This window comes from Aythya fuligula, chromosome 1 (genome assembly GCF_009819795.1).
Source record: "Aythya fuligula isolate bAytFul2 chromosome 1, bAytFul2.pri, whole genome shotgun sequence".
Classification (NCBI taxonomy): domain Eukaryota; kingdom Metazoa; phylum Chordata; class Aves; order Anseriformes; family Anatidae; genus Aythya; species Aythya fuligula.
In genome coordinates this window covers 63,863,606-63,884,417 of record NC_045559.1, presented here as the reverse complement: position 1 = coordinate 63,884,417, position 20,812 = coordinate 63,863,606, and the positions used below count along the sequence as shown (strand labels likewise).

Here is a 20,812-nt window from a genome sequence, read left to right as displayed (position 1 = left end):
GTCTCATGGACATGCCAGATATACTTCTCTGCTCAGACTGCTCACACTGCTGTGGTGTCCCCACATGCACACTGGTCCCAGAGCTTTTCACAGAGCAAGTGTTGGGATGAGGAGGAGATGAGAGGTGAGAGGTGTGCTATATGCTGATAACAACCAGGTCTGAGCCCGTTGTTAGCAGTCTGTGTGACCATGGCTCCTCAGTAGAGCAAAATTTCCCTCCTGGTTGCCTCTGATGAAAGCAGAGAGGCATGTCGAGGCTGCCCTGATATGTATGAGCCTCACAGGTCCACCTCAGCCCAGTGAGGTTCTCCCTTGAGCCTGACACACTAACTGGGTAATTGTTGTTTTCCTTTCTCATCAGGAGATTTGCCCAGCACTGCCCGTTTCATCCAAGCTTGGCCAGAACCAAGGCTGCCCTTTCTGCTCCTTCAGCCCCTGAGCAAGAGCAGCCGTACACCTGAACCACCATGGGGAAGATGGACAACACATCCGTGGAGCTGAGCTCTCCCTCTGAGGTGAAGCAGGCAGCCCTGGAGGAGTCAGAGCCCATCGCCCCTGAAGCTGTGAGCACCAAGAAGAAGAAGGAGATCCCAGACAGGGGCTCCTGGAAGGGGAGATTTGACTTCTTGCTGTCCTGCGTGGGCTATGCCATCGGGCTGGGCAATGTCTGGCGCTTCCCCTATCTCTGCGGCAAGAACGGAGGAGGTGAGAGAAACACACCTCTGAGCAGCCTTGTCCCCTGGATGGGCTCTGGCTTGGTGTGGGTCTGTACAAATGGCTGGTGGGCATGTGGAAACAGCACTGGGTTAGAAATCAAGAGAGATGGGAGGTCAGCTCCCACCCCAGCTACAGACTTTCTCCATGACCTGGATCAAGTCATTAAACACTCCCTTGTGTCTCAGCTTGCATATGTAAAATCATGCTGTTCCTTCAGCCTCAGCATGGAGATGCTTTGGGGGGGATGGGAATATGTGCTGCTTTCACATCCATAGAGCAGACAGCCTTTTCTTCTCCTCCCCCATGCCCATCTCTCTCAGTGTTTTTGTCTATTAGTAAAATAGACTTCCCTTCCTCTTTAACATGCTGCTCACCTCCTTGGGCCATTCCTCAGACTTCTCCACAAATCTGAACTCCTCCGCCTCACCTTGCAGGCTGTACATATAATTATATCATCATGTTAGCCTTCCCGTGTTGGTGTTGCTTCCTTCTTAGCTCTTGGTTGCCCGGAGTCCTCATCCCCAGGGTCATGTTTGTTTGTGCTGCTCTGAGGGTCTCCTCATTTATCTTCTCCTCACCTTTTTTCTTTTCTTTTTGCCTCAAATTTTATTTTCAAAACCTGCTTCATCCCTGGTTCTCATGAATTCTGATGTCTCCAGCCCACCCCTGCTGTTCCTGGCATAGGGAGTGCAGGTGGACCTTCTTCCCGCCTGGGAACCTGCAGTGGTCTGCCTGTGTAACTGCGTGGCTCTTAGGGGAATCACAGCCCTTTATCTGAAGCCTGTGGAGTGAGTCCCAGTGGGAGACCAGGCAGTTTTCCATTTTGAAAAGGTGATCTTGGTTTTGGTGTGTCATTTCGTAGGGATGCACAAGTGAGTGTCTGAGCTGAATGAGGTTTGTGGGCATCAGCCAGGTCTATGCAGGGGAGCCATGGTGCAGGTTTCCTGTGTTTATCCATCCATGCCCTGGCACTGGGCTGTGCTGCCCACCCTCATACAAAGCTAGCCCAGTCTTTGCCCTGTGATGGTTGCATGATCTCAAACACACCGTATCTATGCTGCCTGTCTCTTTGCATTTAAAAGTTAGGATGGCGATACCTATAATTAGGTGAGAGGTTTCTCTGAGCTAAAATCAATACAATTTATAAAGCCAGCTGAGATCCTAAGAGGGATGGTGCAGCAGAGGTGCGGACTGCTGTAATTAGTGCCAGCAAAGTGGGGTAACCTCTGACCTGGCAGCTGCAGGCATGCTGAGGGACCAGCCAGCTGCCAGCAAAAATGCTGTGAAACGGGGGAATCGGTACCTCTGCTCTCATGCCTCGCCTCACCTGCTGGGTTGTGCGGCTGGTGGCAGCCTGTGCTGCCTGTTCCTCCAGCTCCATCCCATTCTGGCTGTGCCCACAGCTGGCAACAAGGAGCAGCGAGCAGCTGATGCCTGGAAGAGGCAGAAGTGACGCACACAGGCGTCAGCGGTCCCCGGTGGGGAGCAGTGAGGAAGGGTCATGCTGCATCTGATGGCAAGACAGTGGGCAGCGCCTGGGCATGGCTCCAGCAGAGCAGACAGAGGGTAGGATGCTAATTGTGGCATCCTGCATGTGTGCTGTGCAGGGCACAGGCTGCTTCCATCACACACAGGACAATAGGACTGGATGGAAATGTCATCTTACTGCCATCACGTTGTATCAGCTCGTGGCTGATTTGCTCTGCATTGTAAATGGGCACGCAGTTAGGGGATATTCACCCTGGGTATGGCAGCCCCATACAAGCCCCATCCTCTGCATGGAGCAGGCTTCATCCAGAGAGATGCCCGGGCTCCCTGCTGGCTCTGCGCGCAGGTAGATGAGCCCAGCGATGACTAATGCTCAGCTCCATGCAGTCCTTCTGATGTCAAAAGGATTTTACTGGACTCTAAATCGACTCTAAATGTGGCTCAGTAGGTACTAAAAATTGTCTGTGAGATCCTGAGTTTGAATAACTTGAGAGAGGAACGTTTCTTTAAATAAGCATCATGCACTTCTCATTTACACTTTGAGATGCCAAGAAAAGGCACATAACAGCTTGTAATGCTCAACTTCTGATTCGTGGGCAGTGTTCACTGGCTTAGAGATTAATTGTTATTCCTTGCTGTATGGCATTAGGAGCTGGAGACTGCAGATAGATGTGGGGCTGCATAGTGAGGCACCGGCATGCAGATTTTAGGTAAAATTTTCCAGACTGATTTCCCCTCTGGCTGTACAGCCCCTTGGGGGTGTTATCAGTGCCTGCTGGGGAACCTGATCCTGCAGAGTAGTACTGTTGCCAACAGCCCTCAGTTTAAGTCTGTAGTCTGGCTTGTAGATTTTCCCCAATTCTAGAAGATTTTTGGTCAAGCCAGGATAACTGACCTGGGTCCAAAAGTTTGTCTGTTTCTGTTTGGTTGGTTGGTTTGTTGGTTTGGTTTATTTTCTCTCTCAGTAGTCTAATAAAACCTTTTACAAATCCCTCTGGCCTGCTGCAGATGAAAAATGCAGGACCAGGCAGTGGCCAGATTTCATCAGCTGCTTGCACAGAAGTGAGCCAGACACTGTGTCCACCGATAAGCCCAATCCCCAGGCTCTACAACGGTACCAAGGCAGCATCCATGGCCTGGCTTCTTGCGGAGCTCCTGGGGCTGGACCTGTCCCACGGGTAGGATGCTGTGTGGGTAGCACTCCTGCTGCCATGCTCAGAGCTGTTGGCTCCTCCTCACCAAGCTGCTGTCGGAGCCGAGAGCCTGTGCTTGCATGCCAGCTTGCAGTTCAAGCTGAGGACATTGAGCTGCTGGCCTGCAGCGTTTCGTCCCCACCACCTGCTGCCAGCTCTGCTTGCATGGTGGCCCCTGCCGAGTCCCACGCCGGGTGCTGGCACCCGGCTCTCCCAGCTGGGTTTGGCTCCTCGCTTGGCACGCAGGAGTCCTCAGCTGGGTGCCCCCGGGCCAGCGGCCATGAAATCCTCTCCGCTTTGCTGCCCTCGGAGAGCAGCTGAGGGAGCCCGGCTCTGCCAGGTGCAAGCTGGGCTGCAGCTCTGCAGGTGTCTCTGCTGGCTGGCTCCGTGTTTGCTCTCCTGATAACACCTGCAGAAGAAGACATGGGCTGACTGCTCAGCCCTCCAGCTGGTGCAGGCATTAGTGCCACCCTGGAGACAGCCAGCTGCTGCTGTGCATAGTGTCCCCCTCTCTCCGTCCTACTGGTATCTTCTGCAAGACTTTGTCCTCCTCAGGGACAATGCACATGCACAAGGAAGCTGGGAAGTGAGTTTTGTGCCAGGTCCTAGAAGTCAGGATGACCTGCACATGTACACCCTTCAAATCACATGGTGAGGCTCACCTATTGTATTTGCTCTTCTAATATCAGGGTGCAAGTAATATCTCTGTTGGACGGCTGCACTGCCTCCCTTCTAGTGACAAGATGATTTCCAAAAGGATTCGTAGAGAGGAATAATGTTTTCACCAGTGACTTCAAGGGTAAAACCTAGGAGAAGGGTGGTGAGGTATACAGGGCTGATAGAAGAGCAAATACAGGCTTAGCCATAGTTTTCTTAAGAGACTGAAACAGCTGCAAACAAAGAAAACGGTGGTCAATGCCAGATATTCCTATGCCCTTTTCCTCAAGGCGTAAAATTGTGTGCCACTGCAAGACAGAAAACACCCACAAGAACAAGTCACCAATGTCAGTACCTGGGCATTTGGGTTCATTGTCACACTGGGCTTAGCAACACCCCAAAATCTATCAACTAAGTGAGACAGGCATCATCTAGCTATGATGTATGTATATATGTATACATGAGATACAAATACCCATAGTGGTATGAGTACACAAGCAGAAGGCAGAGGTGCTCTCAGTGGGAGACTTTCCAAACTCACCAACACCCGCTGTTGCCTCTGAGCAAATCTGCTCATCATCGTGTAGATGCTGCTAGAGAAACTGCAGCTGGAGACATTTACTTCTCAGTAAAATGGGGAGCCACCTGATAACACTTCTCCTTCTTTCAGGGGCATTCCTGATTCCCTATTTCCTGACACTGGTGTTTGCTGGGATTCCCCTCTTCCTGCTGGAAACTGCTCTTGGCCAGTATACCTCTGTGGGTGGACTGGGGGTCTGGAAATTAGCACCCATGTTTAAAGGTACTGTACTGTAAGTTTGTGGAGTGGGTGGCATGTGGCTACAGAAAATAAGTCCTCTAATGGTATGGGAAATAAATCCCTGGGGAGCTGGGGTGGGATGCCAGGTCAGCAGGGTTTTTTCCATCTATATATATCAGGCTGTCCTTGGCCCTGAAGCCTGGAGTCACTAACATCACCGTGCAGTCAAGCAGTCTTGTGTGGTGACAGAGCTCTTCAAGAGCAGCAAGGACTTGATGGAGGGGCTCTGGCTGCAGAAGACCTGCCCCTACCCTCCCCATGTGGGCTCACTTTAGTTTCCTGGGAAGGCTGTAGATAGAGTTTGTGGACCTACTGCCATGTCTGGAGTCACAGCCTTCTGGAAGGGAATGACAATTTAGAAATGCCTTGGATGTGGGAAGGAGAGGTTCTGCTGGGGAAGTGGCCAGATATTGTTTTTGTGGAGCTCTGTCCCTAAAGTATCTTTAGCATACTGAAATTTTCACCCAATGGAAATGAGTGGGTGAGAAATATAAGGGAATAAGCCTCCCTTGCTGACCAGTTCACTTGAAGGCACAGCGTCCATTTTTTTCTGGCTCTGCCACAAAGCTTGTTGTGGTGCCCAGGAGCTCAGCTGGGCACCAGAAACCTGGACTGATGCTGTTCTCTGCCTTCTTTTCCAGGAGTGGGCCTGGCAGCTGTGGTTCTCTCCTTCTGGCTGAACATCTACTACATTGTCATCATCGCCTGGTCTCTCTACTATCTCTTCAACTCTTTCACTGCGGTGAGTCACGGGCATTTCTGTGCTGTGGTGTTGGATGTGCAGTCCTTACTCGATGTTTTACCAGGAAGAGTTGCTCATGACATGAAACACACACTAGCTCCTTGTAGTGTGTGCAAAGAGATTTTCTCAGCATCCTGCTGGACCCTTCATGTAGAGGTTCCTCAGCCTAGAGGCAGCCCTGCAGTGCCTATCACTGATCACTGTCCACCAGAGATGATGGTCCTCCTGAGGGGATGGTCTTATCCACTCTCTGCAAGCCATTCCCTACTCACACTGGTCTTTAAAACCCACCCTGTGTCTCTGTTTTATGTCTAGAGCTATGTGAAACCAAGAGCTGCACGTTCCCCAGCTGGGTATTGTTACAACATGTTCTCATTACGTGGGATTTATCTAAGGTCCTGACCTTAATTAGTCCTCATTTACACTTGTCTTGATAAATTAAATCCCCAGAATTTCTTCTGCTTGGAACATGATTCAGACAGCATTTAGACATGGGGTTGTGACTGTCCCTTAAGAGGTACTTCAGCATTGTGGTATGTGGTGGGTTCCTCTCCTGCAGCACGGTATTTTACCGTGTGAGGTTCCCATGTTAACACCCCATGTAAATTTCTTGGTTTCTGAGTGATTTTTTCTGGCCTAGCAGCTGGGAAGAACTCCATTAACTCTCTGAGCAACCCGCAGCCTTAAAGACATCAAGTCTATGGTTCAAATGGGATGATTTTCATTTAAACATAAGCCTGAACTGCTGTTATGAAGGTTGTGCAACCACTTGCACTTTTTGTTTGATCAAAAGATTTCACATACCTCTTAACACTTTAGCTAAAATGTTCTGTCTGACATTCCCAGCTGTACTTATACCACCTTTACTCACTGTAGGCTGCTGGGTCCTGAACAAAATTGTCAGCAGTGGATGACTAGTACACCCTCATGGGATTCCCAAATGAACAAAATGCTGGGCAGGATGCATCTTAGGATGTGTCCTTGGCTTGTTGAGGTGTCACAGACCTTGCTGGTGACAGTGTCAGTGTCTCCACAGGCAGCTCCAGGTGTCTGCTTTCACCTGAGATGCTTCTCAACATGCCAATCGCAAAGCCAGGCTGATGCATGACCCCTGCCCCTCCTACATTTGACTAGGAGTATTTGGAAGCTGAACAAGGGGCCCAGCTTGCCTTGTGCAGCTTCTGTCCTCTGAGATCCAAAGGAAATAGAGCAGCAAACAAGTCCCCCTGCCCACCCCTCCTGGAAAAGCTGTGCAGCATCTCTGTCATGCAAACCACTTGGTTGAAGGGCTGCTGCGTGGCTCTGCTTACAGGCGCTGGTGCAAGAAAGCACTTGAAACACAGATCATATTTTTTAATGGGGTCTGCATTCATGGATGGATAGGAATGGACACAGACGTATTCCCAAAGGCTTTGTTGAGCTAGAGCCCAAGGTCTAATTGACAAAGGGAAATCATCCAGAATAGCCCTTCTGCATCCGTCTACGTGCTGTGGACGTGCCTGCTCTGCGCTGGGGAAATGAGACTGCTGCACGTGGGGATGTGTCTGAGCTGCTCAAGCTGGGCTCCCTTAGCCACAGAACTACGTGGCAAGGGCACGCTGCCCTGTGTGCTCATACAGCCCGTGCTGCTGCAGCCCCAGAGCTGATTGCATTCAACCTGCAGCGGTGTGCTGCTGTCACGCTGCTGCCCACGGTGTAAACATATCCCGAGAACCCCTCTGCACTGCTTGAAATCAGGGGAGGGGACAGCACGAAATAACTACTGCGCTTCACGTTTACTCCTGAGCTTATGCTGCAACAGTTTATTCATACAGACAAGCCCTTAGCCCCCAGTTCTCGATGCCACATTGCTTTTTACACATTGGAGCCTGGTATAAATAGGAGATAAGGAACAAAACAGAGTTTATCCTTTGTGCAGTAAATTCTAACCTCTTGTTGTGTGAAAATAGCCAAAAGCTGAAGTGATTATAAACACAATATCTGCTGGTAGCTATTTTAATTAGTAGCTATTAATTACCAACAGTTAATTGGAAATTGCTTCCTATCCAGGGAATCACTGCATTTTATTAGAGCTATGACATTGCCCTAATCATGTCTTGATATTATTTCCTGGAAAAGCCGGCGTCACACTTCATTGTTATTCTGGAAAACCATTTAGTGCCTTTGGCTGCACGGCTCCTGCCCATCCGGATGAACCACCCATCCTCTTTGAAATAAATAAATCATTAATAATGGGTTTGCAGTTTGAAAGAAGGCAGAGGTGGTGCTAACTGCAGCCGTGCTCCCCAGGACCTGCCGTGGCAGAGCTGTGGGAACGCCTGGAACACCGACCGCTGCTTCTCCAACTACTCCCTGGAGGACACCACCAACCTCACCAGCGCCGTCACCGAGTTCTGGGAGTACGTCCACAGCTGCCTACACCAGGTTTCTCCCCCGCCGTGGCCGTCCTGCCCGCTGGGGCTGCTGCCCTCCCTGTCAAGTCCTCACCCTGGAGAGCCAGCCCTCGGCTGGGGTGGGCATGGACATGGGGTGTGATGTGTAGTCAGATAAATAGGGAGGGTAATGGCCTCCCTGCATCTGTTCTCCTTCCCTTAGGCCCTCACGATGGACTTCAGGTTCTCCTAGGGGTTTGCAGACCTTTGTGCATGCCTGCACCTGGCCCTTCTCTCTCTAGCCACCTCTGGGATCTCCCACCCCTCTGTCCCCAAGGGCTGGGCCTTCCCTTAACACAACCTCTCCCACCCCTAGGAGGAACATGCACCAGATGTCTGGGGGCCTGGGGGAGCCCGGCTCCATCCGCTGGCCCCTGGCCGGCACGCTGGCCCTGGCCTGGCTGCTGGTCTACTTCTCCATCTGGAAGGGCGTGGAGTGGACGGGCAAGGTACGTGTGGTTTGGCACAGTCACAATGTCCTCCAGCCTCAATTTACTCTGAGTGCCTATAACTACGGTTACGGTGTTTCAAGGCAGAATCACAGTAGATGCTATTAAATTCTTGACATTTACCTTACACGGCTGTAAAAAATTGCTACTGTGTTCATGGGAACTTTCAGTCTAAGCATAGAGAATTCATAGAGTTCCCTGCAAAGTCACAGGTCTGAGCACTCAGTCTTTGAAGGTTTGGGAAAGAAATTTTCAGAGCTGACTTATGCTACCCACCTCAGGACAGTTCAAGAAGGTGAGGTCAGTTCTAGGCTCCCCCTTTTTGAAAATCGGGGTCTCTCAAAATGCTGCGGGCTGAAAAACACTCACTGCCTGGTTTGAAAATTTCTCTGCTGCCCTTTAGTTATTGGTGGGAGACTTACAGATGAGAAGCATATGGTTATTCACTGAGCAGCATTTCAGCCCAGCACAGCGGAGAGGTAATTGCTTAGTTTAGTGAAACGATGATGATGAGATACTGAGGTGTGTTATTTAGAGCACAGCGTGTTGTAAAGGGACAGCATTATGGAAGGAATAATCTAGAGGGAAGATCAGAAAGAAACACTTCAGGGGTAGGTCACCTCCACTGCTGGCTCCTGTGGGGGTTCTCGGATGGGGTTTTGCTACAGGGCCGCAGCAGAGCCCCATTGACTGCTGTTATGTGTTGATTGATGGCACATGTTTGATGCTCCAAAACACTGCTGAAAAGAAGGCCAAGATGGCTAATATTTCTTGATGCGTTGGACTGGAGGAACACCAGCTTTAGCTCTGCAAAACAAGAATGCAGTGACTTAAAGGGATTACTTCTGTGAACTAAATTCATCCCTCTGAAATTCCCTCAACTTTGGGCAATCCATCCAGAATTTCGCCTGCTACTTTTGCGATTAATACGTCCTTGTATGTCATTGGCAGAGAGGAACAGACAGAAATGATACTTGCATGGGAGTGGGAGATGGAAAACACAAGGAATCTCTTGGCCAATCTCTTCTCTGGGGGCTGTGTGGGCTGCTCTCCCGTGCACGGGGACCCTGTCCCCCCTCACAGTGGGACACAGTGGCCACAAAGCCACCAAGGGTAGGAAGAGAAATGGCTGATGGCCTCTCTCCTGCTGTGTCTCCCACAGGTGGTGTATTTCTCAGCCACCTACCCCTACTTCATGCTGTTCATCCTCTTCTTCCGGGGAGTCACACTGCCGGGGGCCAAGGAGGGCATCCTCTTCTACCTCACGCCTGACTTCAGAAAGCTCTCCGACTCCGAGGTTGGTAGCCTGGCTGTACGTTGGGAGCTCTGACATCCCAGCTATCTCCCTGTTAGTGTACCCTGGGATCTTCCTTTGAATAATTTAAGAAAGAACTGAAAATGAAATGGAAGAGCTGCCCCATTAAAGTTGTCACAACCCTCACAGTTTGAGGCAAAACTCAGGTCCTTAATGGGTGGAAAATGAGTGCCGCAGGTGTGTTGTAATTAAGTGATATTTAAGTGAGAAATTACCACAACAAAGGGGCCTCCCCTCTGCACCAGGAGTGCCTCATTTCCCTGATCGCCCTGGGCTGGTGATTTGGCCCTGCTCTGGTGCTCCCAGGGAGAGGATGCCATGGTGGCACTGGTGTTGGGAGCTCAGAAGTAGCACAAGCACAGCAGGGCACACAACAGCAATTCCTGGAAGTTTTAGATGGAGAGTGATGATGTGCTGAATGGCCAAGCCACCAACCCTGATGTCTGGAATTGGCCCCCTCGGTGGCCCTGCATGGAGCTGCTTGCAGCGTGGAGGCTGGGCCATGCTACCTGGAGGTTGGGTGGTGGTGGGCCTCACCCACCCAGCTGGCCACACGGGGCAGGACAGGCTCGAAGCTGGCTCTTCCTCCACAGGTCTGGATGGATGCGGCCACGCAGATCTTCTTCTCCTACGGCCTGGGGCTGGGGTCCCTGATCGCGCTGGGGAGCTACAACACTTTCCACAACAATGTCTACAGGTCTGTTGGGTTCTCCTGTGTCCCCGTGTGGTGGGCACAGAAAAACATTGCAGCCACCACCAAACAGCCACCAAAACCCCTCTGCCCCGAGTGTCTGTGGGGATGGAGGGGTCACAGTGAGTCAGGGAGCCCAACCCCTGTGTCACCACGCAGCTGAGGGGCATGCTGCCACCTCCCCAGGGGAAAGGCTTCGTCTTCTGCTTGCCCACCCTTTGCTTCTTGCCTCTCTGGTAGGGTCTTGCAGCTGGTTTCTTCTCTTACCTTCTCTTTTGCAGAGACTCCATTATTGTCTGCTGTATAAACTCCACAACAAGCATATTCGCTGGATTTGTTATTTTCTCTATTGTTGGCTTCATGTCGCACATCACGAAGAAGTCGATCTCAGAGCTGGCCTCCTCAGGTAAGCAGACACAGCAGCACTGCCAATAAGGCTCAGGCTGTGTTTCCATCCCTGCTCCTCCAACATCCCCTCTGTGGGCTTGCATTTCTTTGCTTTGATACTCAGGGGGTGTCCTTGAGTGAAAATGGAGAAGAATCAGATCTTAATATTTTGCTGGGAAACCTTTATGCATTGTGTATGTACAGAGGACCGGGTCTTTCTCTGTCATCAGTGTAATGACACCACTTTTATTGGTGCAGCCAACACCGCTTCACACATGGGATGCTCCTGTCTTGTCCACAAGCCAAGCGTGCAACCCTCTTTGCGTGTCCTCCCGCCAAGATGGGCCCAAGGCACCTGTAGCAAACATTTATTGCACACCAATTCCTGCTGCCAGGGGCATCCCTGACGGCTTTTAATGTTCACCTCCTTTCAGTGGTGAAGTTTTATGTGCTTTTGCTACAGTGAAATATTTAGGCTGTTTGCTTTCTGAAACCTTCCTTGGAGAATAGATGGCTCCTCACACATTGCCTGTGTTCTCAGCAGATGTGATCAAAACTTGGAGTCCCTTTTCCATGTGAAATTTAAAAATTGTAATCGCAGAATATTTTTTTAACCTAGATGGGACTCTGTCTTTTTGCCAAAAAAAAAAAATTTTGAAATTGCTGTCTTCTCAGAGAAAGCTTTAATCTCAAGCAACAGCATTTTGTGATGGGAGAGAGAGAAAAAAAATATATATATATATCAGGAAAGTTACATCCAGCTCTGAACTTCATTCTGTGTTTGTTGTTTTTTTTTTTTTTTTCTAGCAAAGTACTCCAGCTCCATTTGGTAGCAGTAATTTGATGACTTTCTTTCTGGCAGGAGAAGAAAAGGCAAAGCATTTCTGCAGTCATTGCTGCTTCCCCTTCCCACCACTGTTCACCCCATGGGGTTGGTGTGTCACGGGTGAAGGCTCAGGTTGTTCTAGCCTCTATCTCAAATTCCTGCACTCCTTGACTGCCATCACTGACTCTCTCTCACTCTTGCTTGTCACTCAGACTTTCCACCAAATGCATTATAAACATGGGCTCATCTTTCTTTTCACTGCTGCAGGCCCTGGACTGGCTTTCCTCGCCTACCCACAAGTGGTCACACAGCTACCCCTGTCCCCGCTCTGGTCCATCCTCTTCTTCTCTATGTTGATGATGCTGGGCCTGGACAGTCAGGTGAGAGAAGCCAGGGCCAAAGCGGGGTGAGGTACAAAGATTTTTTTGGATGTGGTGGTGATTTTCCCTTCTGCACCTTGGGTCAGTGATGAGTAGCTATTTGATAAATAGCGTCATTGACGCTATTTCATTTTGTGTCCACGTGATAGCAGTTTGTGGTTGTTGCCATTCTTGGTATTTAGTGAGAAGCTAATTTTGTGTGCTTTGGATTTCCTTACCGTGTCATGGAGCACCATGACCAAACTGCACTTCTGGTGATGCACTGCCAAGAAAATGCAACTACTTTGGCTTACTGGCATGGGCTAGGGTAGGAAGACCCCCAACTTTTCCTCTCCCAGGAACATCTCTGTGCGACACGTACCAGTCTCTAGTCAGACTGCAGTGCTCTGGTGCGGCATCACCAGATTGCACTGAGAAAAGCAGTGATGTGGCATTTGAAGCAGGGCTCCCTCGTGGCGATGGGGGTTCAGTGCAGTGTTTTGGCACTGTTGTTAATAACAAGTGTAGTCCTGTTAATAACAAGGTGGAGAGTTGTGCAGCTTGAGATCTCTGACCAGCTTCCTGGCAGAGGGAGGGAGCCGTGCCTTGGGAAAGGCTCCCCAAACAAAACAGCATGGGCTCTCTCTGTTTTTTACAAGTGATGATACTTTTCTTTCTTTTTTTTTTTTTTTTTTTTTTGTTTTGTTTTGTTTTCCTGGTAGTTCAGCATATAAGTAGCTACCCATGCGAAGTAACCCCTTTGGGGAGGGATGTGCACTAAAACCAAAGGCTCCTTCAGAAGAGTGTGTTTGGTCTACCACATCCTCTCCTGTGCCTGCATGGTCTTCCCTTGCAGTGCAAACCACTGGCACAAAATGGATGCTCTCCCAGATTACATGTAGCCGTCATAAACCCGAGTCTAGCTCAGAATCAGACATATTCCTGAAATGTCACGACTGGTTTCCAAGAAAATCTGATCAGCCAGACCTAGTTTTCAATTATGGCACACTCCCATAAACACATCATGAAGCTTACAGCTGCATGACCACAGACATTATTTGGCAAATAATTTCAAATAATGACTAAATGTTCCAAAAGAAGCTCCATTTACAGAAAAAAAAAATGTTCTCCATGGATTATTCACTCGGCTCTAGTAAATAGTTCGAGACATGACAATAAGCCCTCAAAGCACAGCGTGGAATTTATTTGCTGCATTTGCTTCTCAAATACCACTTGAAATTCTCCAAGTCCCCTCCGCCAGCTGGTCTCAGAGGGCAGGCAGTCTGTGGGGGGCTATCGCTGCCTGGAGGAGGAGCAGGGGGGGAGGAAGCATCAGAGAACAGGCTTTTAAAAAAGTGCAGATAAATAGATGGGGAGAAGCTTTCCATGTGCATGCTGGAGCTCTGAGTCGATCAAACGCATGATTTAGAGAGTGGCAGCCTGTGCATCTAAACCAAATAACATGCACGGGCTTCAATAAGAGCTGCAATCACACATGTGTTTTGAAGCATCTATTAAATAAAAAAAAAAAAAAAAAAAGGTGGGTGGAGGTGTGCCTGTGCCCACGAGCTCAGCAGAGAGCCTTCTGCAGCTGCTGCCCAGCTCCAGCCGCCTCCCTGCCGTCGTGCTCCTCTCCTCCGCGGCGCGATGAGCGGAGCCGTGACCTACATCAGGGCACATGTGCCTCCCAACCGTGCCCCCAGTTGCTGCTCGTGGTCCTTCGTGTTTGCTCTGCCTCTGATCTACCCCGGCTCAGCTCTCTTGCATCTTGCATAACATGTTAATGCTTTCTTTTAACCTACCAGTTTCCAGGTCAGGCGTTTTCTCCCCAAGGGAGCTAGCAAGCCTTGTGACTGCACGCCCGCGTCTGTCCCATGTGAGGCCGCCTCTTGCAGGTTATCCATGAGGATTTGCTGCTGAGAGCAGCCAGACCCACACTCAGGGCTCCCTGCTGCACAGCTGGCAGCAGTGGTTATACCACCCCCAGGCCCTGGTCCTGGCCGGGTCAGGGGGCTCCTTCTGGCTGGCATGGCCGAGGGGGACTAGCAAGTCTGGGGTTAAGTGTCTGGGCTGGGAATTTTGGACAGGGAACCAAGGTCTGAGATTTGAGCCTCCTCCAGCCCCTGTAGCTACATCACCTCCCAGGCCTGAGGCAATGAGGTGACAAGGCAATCTTCAGTGAATGGTGTGAAGGTCACTGCCTCTTTTATGCCCAGAAAAAAACAATGTACCACCATTTGGTTCCCCATTTTGTCTAGCTAGCTGGACACCCCTGACATCCACCCTCTCTCCCTGGTCCCAACCTCTCTGCCTTGCCTGGTGCCAGGCTGCCCAGCACTGGCCACGCAGCCACATGGAAGGAATAGCTTTCGACAGGGTTGTTTTTGTCACCCTGGCGCTTCACACCGTGGTACAGCTCAGTCCTGACTCTTCCAGACAGCAAGCCAGGTGGGATGGGGATGCAGAGCTGGCTGTCAATGAGTATAAAGGCAGCTTAACCCCTGCCCAAATGGAAAGGATGCTTTAATAGCACTTGTGTCCAACACAAAAGGCTTAGTTCATTATATTTTTGAGTCAAAGCAATAGAGCTTAGGCTCTCTGGGGTGCAGCATTCCACGCTACAGCGTGTAGAGATAAAACCCTGGGCAGCAACATTGCTCTTTGCCTCGCTCTGTGCCCCAGAACCAACAGGACGTGAGCTCTTCCACCGTCCATGCCCAGCAGCAGGCATGACTCAGACACCCGGCTTTTCTCCACAGATTTTTTCTAGTGCTATGCTGCTCTTTTTAGGCTGTGCATCTCTACCCCTACCTCCACTGATTATTTTTTTTCTTCTTGTCTCAAATATAAATCTAGATTCTTCCTGTTCAATCTCCCTGCTCAAACCTAAATCTAGAAATGCCCCCTTCTTTCTAGAGCACTCTCCCAGAGACAGAGAAGTCCCACCCGAGAGCAATGAAAGCTCTGTCATTGTCACTGGCTTATGCACTTACTGAGGGTGACCAGGGGAATGGTCTCATAAGCTTCCCAGCATTTTTGCTACAGCTGTGATGTGCTCTCTGAGAGCTGTGCGTTACCAGCGGTTTCTGGGAGTAAGATGTAAAAACGAACCTCAGAATTTAACAAGGAATAGGCGGGAAGGATACACTGTCCATATATACAAACTGCCCTCATGCCATGGGACAGGAAGGTCACACCCATGGGGCCTTCTTCATATGTCACGGTGCAGGCAGCATTAGCACACTGTGCCCAGTACAGGACCACACGAGCCAGCCAGGTGCCTTCAGATCTAGAAAGACTGTGTGCTGTGAGGATGGTTTTTTAAGTACTGTGTGCTTGCAAAGTGAAATAAAGCCAGCAGCGGACAGACACACTGCTGTGACAGACAGACCGGCAGCTCGGGGAGCGGGGCAGTGGTGGGTGGCCCTCGAGAGGTCGGGGAGGAAAGAGGAAGCTTTCCACGGGTGGCAGAAGGTGGAGATATATCCCAGCTAATTTTAGGCATTTAATTCAGTCCTTTTAATTCCCCTCTATGTTCAGTGAAGGGGAGAGACGCTTTCAGAAGATGATGAAAATCAACATTGTGCAGAGCCTTCTCTTCTAGTGTCTAGAGATGACACTTGAGGAAATGAGGCTCTCAGCACTGAGGCTAAACGGAGGTGGGGGTGGTGTCAGGCTCAGATACTCACAGAGATGTCCTTGGTGTATATCTTTTGCCACAGTTCTGCACCGTGGAGGGGTTCATTACAGCCCTGATGGATGAATATCCTCACGTCCTGAGAGCCAGGAAGAAGGTCTTCATTGCGATAGTCTGCTTCATCTCTTATCTCATTGGATTCTCCAACATCACCCAGGTACAGACAGCTTGTACCTCTGCACTTTTCCAGGCACCTTTGCCTACCACAGTAGCATCAAAAGCTTTGGGAGAAGTGACAGCACTCATAGGAGCCATCCTAGTGCTGAACAAATGGGCTTACCATGACTGTCGTGTCTCAGGTGGCTTAGGATGCCTCTGTAATTGTCACCACCATCTAAAGCAGAGAAAAATAAGAAATCCTAGTGAATCCCCGCTTTTCTCCTCACCACTGGCCATGCCAGAACAAGCTGGCTAATTGTCTGCAAGAGCACATCGTTTTTTCTTCTGGGAACCCGATTCCAGTGGAAACATTGCAGTGCTCACTCTGCTGTCCAAGGAAATTATCATTGAAGCCAGCAGTTGTAAACAGTAGCAATCCAAGCAGCTGGCTGATACTGTCAAGCATAATCTATAACTAAACTCCTTGACCCTGGCTTTGTCTCCTCAGGGTGGCATTTATGTCTTCAAGCTCTTTGATTACTACTCAGCCAGCGGCATGTGTCTTCTCTTTCTTGTCTTCTTTGAGACCATCTCAATTTCTTGGTGTTACGGTAAGCACAAAAGACCATGTTTCTTTCTTGTCTCCACGGGCACACACAGTGAGAATTTTCAAAAGCATCCCACGGTGAAGCCAATGAAATATTTGCAGCTGAAAACAGCTCAGGCAGATAACTCCAGAAAATCAGGAGCAGGAGGCTGTCATCTCACTTCCCCAGGCCACCACAAAGACCTCTGCACAAGCTGGCAGATGCCTAGGGTCCTGCCCTCTGGTCCCTCCTGAGGGCACCAGGACCTTGAAAGCTGCTAGGATGAATCCGTGTTTGAGTGCTCATGTCCTGACTCCTCCAGATAATGATTCTCATGCATTGTCACCCTCTCCCTGTGGCTGGCCTTTGCTCTGTCATGAGAAGAGGTGATGACCGTGGCACTGAGGTGGGATGGTTTTCTCCAAGAGTCATTTCTTCTTGTAGGCGTGAACAGATTTTACAGGAACATTGAAGAAATGATTGGCTACAAACCTTGCATCTGGTGGAAGATCTGCTGGGCCTTCTTCACTCCTCTTGTCTGCCTGGTAAGAACAGAAGGAACCTATCTGCAGGAGTGGGTCCAGATCGGCCTCTTAGTTTGGGTGGGCTATAGGGGAAACACTGTGTTCTCAATCCACTCTAGGTCTGTCCATAACTGCAAGGTGCTTGGTAGGCTTATCTGAGATGGACGACGTAATACAAAACCCTCTTTCACCCTGTCTGCTGGAAATCAATAATAAGAAAAGATCAAGAGTGATTGTTTTAATCTACACTATGTTATCAGTTCTTCTTTCTGAGATGCCAAGAGATAAGCAAATAATGTACTGTCTTTAGAAGCTGTTACTGGTACTGGAGAAGGTTCTCAGCTGCTGCAGCTTCTGCCTCAGTGCCTAATAGGCTTGTCAGAGCTCAAGACACCAGCAAAAACAGTATAGCAGACTGTGGAGCAGTTTTGCCTTTGCTGGTTCCCACATTTCCAGCAGGAGTAGTACAAGGAATGGCATGAGAAGGTCAGTGACAGAAAGCTGAAGGATCCTGAGGCCAGTTAGTAACCAAGTTCCTGACTCGGGTAGGAACTGCTTACGGGGGCACTGCTTATCTGAGCAGTCTGGTGGAGAAGAAAACCAGGGTCATTCTAGTTCCAGCATTTCCCATAGGATAATCAGGGCAGAAATGATATAACATTAAGAGGTGATGGGCTGAAAGCATCTGAAATAGTTTAAGGAGCTGCTGGATTTCTGTAATACCGCTGTGAGCTAAGAGGATGATGAAGGAAAAAGATGAACAGATGGCCTCTGATTTTGCACACCCTCACCTGCGATGGCTGGTGCTCTTTTCCCAGGGCGTGTTCTTCTTCAGCGTGGTGGAAATGACCCCTCTGACACTGGGAAAATACGTCTATCCTGCATGGGGGCAAGGTATTGGCTGGCTCATGGCTCTGTCCTCCATGGTGCTGATTCCAGGATACATGCTGTACTGCTTCTTCACCTCAACAGGGACTCTCCGGCAGGTATGAATGGCTTTGCCTCTCCTCTTCTGCTTTCTGCTTAGAGTTAAGCCTCCTGCTGAACCGACCCGAGGAGAGCCAAGCAGAGACTGCTCTGACAAAGGCAGTTGTGCCAGAGCTTTTTAGTTGGGTGCTGCAGGAGCCCTGAGCATCCCCTCCTCCAGGAGGGTTTGGATCAGCCCCAAGTCACAGACCAGCCTCTGGCTACGTGGGCTGGCTGGAGAGGAGTTCCCAGCACAGCTGGGCACTGGAGCCCTGGAGGAGATTGAAAAAAATAAATAAATAAAAACCCTTGAAATTTACTAACCTAGAAAAATCCCAGTTCCCACCAGTGCCCAGCCATGAGCATGGCTACCTGGTACTTCTCAGCAGGGAAATCAGCATCCTCCAAGCACAGAGCTTGAAATAACTCAAGGCTAAGACCTGCTAGTACAGAGACATATGTGCTGTGCAAATGGCAGCCAGTGAATGAGGGGGATAAGAAGCAAGGCAGACTTTTATACGGGAACTAAAATACCTGCAACTCTTCAATCTTGTTTAAAACTTCTTTGTGTGTGTGTGTGTGTGATTTGAGCAAGGTTTTTATATAGCGGTGAATCATGAGTCTCTGTATGTCCTACCTAGTGATTGCTGTTAAGATCTCAATTACAGTGTTGATGCTCAGTCTTGCGAGCACCGTGCACCACGTCCCCGGCTCGGTGCACAAGAAGTCTCTGCAGGGGTGCTGCTGATTTACGACTTCCACAGCTCAGCAGCAGCAGCCAGCAGACGCCACCTAAACCCCTTGAGTTTACTTCGTGGATGACGTATCTTGAATAATGTTTAATGTGGAAATGTTTGGGCTGGATTCACTGGGCTGAGGTCAGCCTCAGGCTCCCTACCTCTGAGGTCAGGTGGATTTGACTCTTCTTCCTCCCAGCTCTCTGTTTGGATGGGCTCTGGTGCAGGAACTGGGGGGTGGGGTTGATGTCTCAGATCTGCTTTCCATTTCTGGCCTCTTATCTGAGGTCATTTTTTGGTTCTTGCCATTGGGCTTGAGGCCAGCCTTGAGGTTCCCACAGGACTCGAGCCACTCAGGTGATTTTGGGTCAGTGCAATTCCAATAGAAGATCCTTCCTCAGATGTTTAGAGGGCTCCTTACCACCTTGTACTAAGAGCTGAAAAGGGGGGAAAAAAGAAGGGTGCAGATACAGATATGGTTTTAATCCTGTTCCCAGCAAGGATGGGGATAACACGTCTTGGGGTCTGGGGGAGCCCACGCCGACTTGTGCCCCCCAGGAGTAGCCCCACTCCTTCTGACCACGGGCTTGTGCTCCCCGGTGCCCATAGATCCAGCAATAAGCAGCAGATGGCAGCAGGAAGAAAGCAGGCTTTGGTGTGCGTGCGTGCGTGTGTGTCAGAGAGACAGGGAGAATTTTTGGCCTCTTATATGCGCAGATCCTGGATTAGTTTGTAATAGAGCTGAAGCTGGAGGGAAATTAGATGCCAATGCTGAATAAAGTGGTTATGACAGACAGGGAAGATTACAAGTCATTTTGATCCTACCAAGCATGAATGCGAGGGGAAAAAAAAAAGACCATGAATGGCAGAAGCAGCTCAGTGAACATTTCAGGGACTTCACCCAGCAACAGCCTCTTCAGCTGTGTTGGAGAGTAGGAGCTTGTTTCTCTTTGCTGGAAGGAGCCTCTTCCTGACTTAGCAAAGCCTATTCAGGTCAGGCTCGATCCTCCTCTGCCTTCTCTTTTGCAATTTGAAGCATCAGTCCCTCCCTGACAGGCAAAAGTGATTCATTTGCTTTCATCACTCCTGATGCTCAGTCCACACGCCTCCAGTAATGACTTGCCCCTCCGTATCTTCCTGGGTTCTTGCTTCTTTTTACTTTGCTCTGCAGTTTCCATTTGATCAGTTTTAGGGTGACGGGAATCACTGCTGGCGCTGAGGTTTGTGCAGGGGGACGGGTCTGATCTGCATCAGAGGCACGGACCGTGACCTTGTCAGCATGCTGCAGCTAGCTAATAATGTTCCATAATAAACCCTAGCTGCAAAAAATAGGGGAACTCGGAAAATGGGTCTGCTCTGAAGTCTGTGACATTACAGCTCTCTCCTGTTCCTGCTTGCAGCGGGTACTGCCTGCTAGCAGTGTACCCGTGTTGTAAAGCTGCTCCCTGCATTTCAGGTAAAAGCAGGCGCTGCTGTGCTCTGCACAGCACCAAAGCTGCAGGAGCAACCCCTGCCATGCGCACTGTCCCCTCGCGCTGTCACCGGGACCACCACAAGGCTGGTGATGGGGGTCCCAGCCCTCAGCTGCTGCCGTCTCAGCATCTGATGAGCTCTCTCTGCTTGTCCTGCAGCGTTTGCAGCAGATGACACAGCCCCAGCCCGAGGTGCAGGTGCAGGAGAACGGCCTCCAGCCGAAGACGTCCTTGAACGGGAGGGTCTCGGATGCTGCTGTCTAGGAGGAGAGCTGGAGCTCCTCGCCCTGCCCCGTAGCTGCCCGCGCCACGCCGTCCCTCCAGCTCCTCCAGCACAGCCCGCTGTCCCCGGCTCTCTGGTGGCTTTCCAGGAGGAGAAAGGACCTGGCGGAGGAGCCCCTCAATCTCTTCCCCCCCTCCTGGCTGACCACGGCTCTGTGCGAGGTGCCACCAGGGCGCTATGCGGTGACCGTCCTCATCGTGCAACGTCCTGGCCCGCCTGGAGAGAGGCGATGTTCTAGAGAGCTTAGACTGATTGCCCGCCACTTCTCTCTTCTCCATCTTGCCTTTCTGCATGATCCCACACTGAGCGTCCCGTAGCACACAGCTGTGCTGCCACCCCAGCAAGCCACCAGGTTCAAATCCCAGATGATC

At 50.3% G+C, this 20,812-nt stretch overlaps 1 protein-coding gene across 1 annotated transcript; it reads left to right on the top strand.

Moving 5' to 3' along the window:
* Positions 1 to 467: 467 nt before the first annotated feature.
* LOC116487081 (sodium- and chloride-dependent GABA transporter 1-like) lies at positions 468 to 20,422 on the top strand. The gene is made up of 14 exons (XM_032183706.1): positions 468 to 705; positions 4,726 to 4,857; positions 5,517 to 5,617; positions 7,907 to 8,016; positions 8,366 to 8,498; positions 9,661 to 9,795; positions 10,407 to 10,510; positions 10,786 to 10,910; positions 11,985 to 12,097; positions 15,799 to 15,930; positions 16,381 to 16,483; positions 16,904 to 17,004; positions 17,802 to 17,969; positions 20,318 to 20,422. The coding sequence occupies exons 1-14, from the start codon at positions 468 to 470 to the stop codon at positions 20,420 to 20,422; spliced, it is 1,800 nt and encodes a 599-aa protein (XP_032039597.1).
* Positions 20,423 to 20,812: the final 390 nt, after the last annotated feature.

What these genes read in the sequence shown, in the direction of transcription:
- LOC116487081 (XM_032183706.1), top strand. Translation starts at nt 468, where the DNA reads ATGGGGAAGATGGACAACACATCCGTGGAGCTGAGCTCTCCCTCTGAG. An exon ending in CTGCGGCAAGAACGGAGGAG is followed by an intron (nt 706 to 4,725) that starts GTGAGAGAAACA and finishes TCCTTCTTTCAG; the next exon opens with GGGCATTCCTGATTCCCTAT. An exon ending in CAACAGGGACTCTCCGGCAG is followed by an intron (nt 17,970 to 20,317) that starts GTATGAATGGCT and finishes CTTGTCCTGCAG; the next exon opens with CGTTTGCAGCAGATGACACA.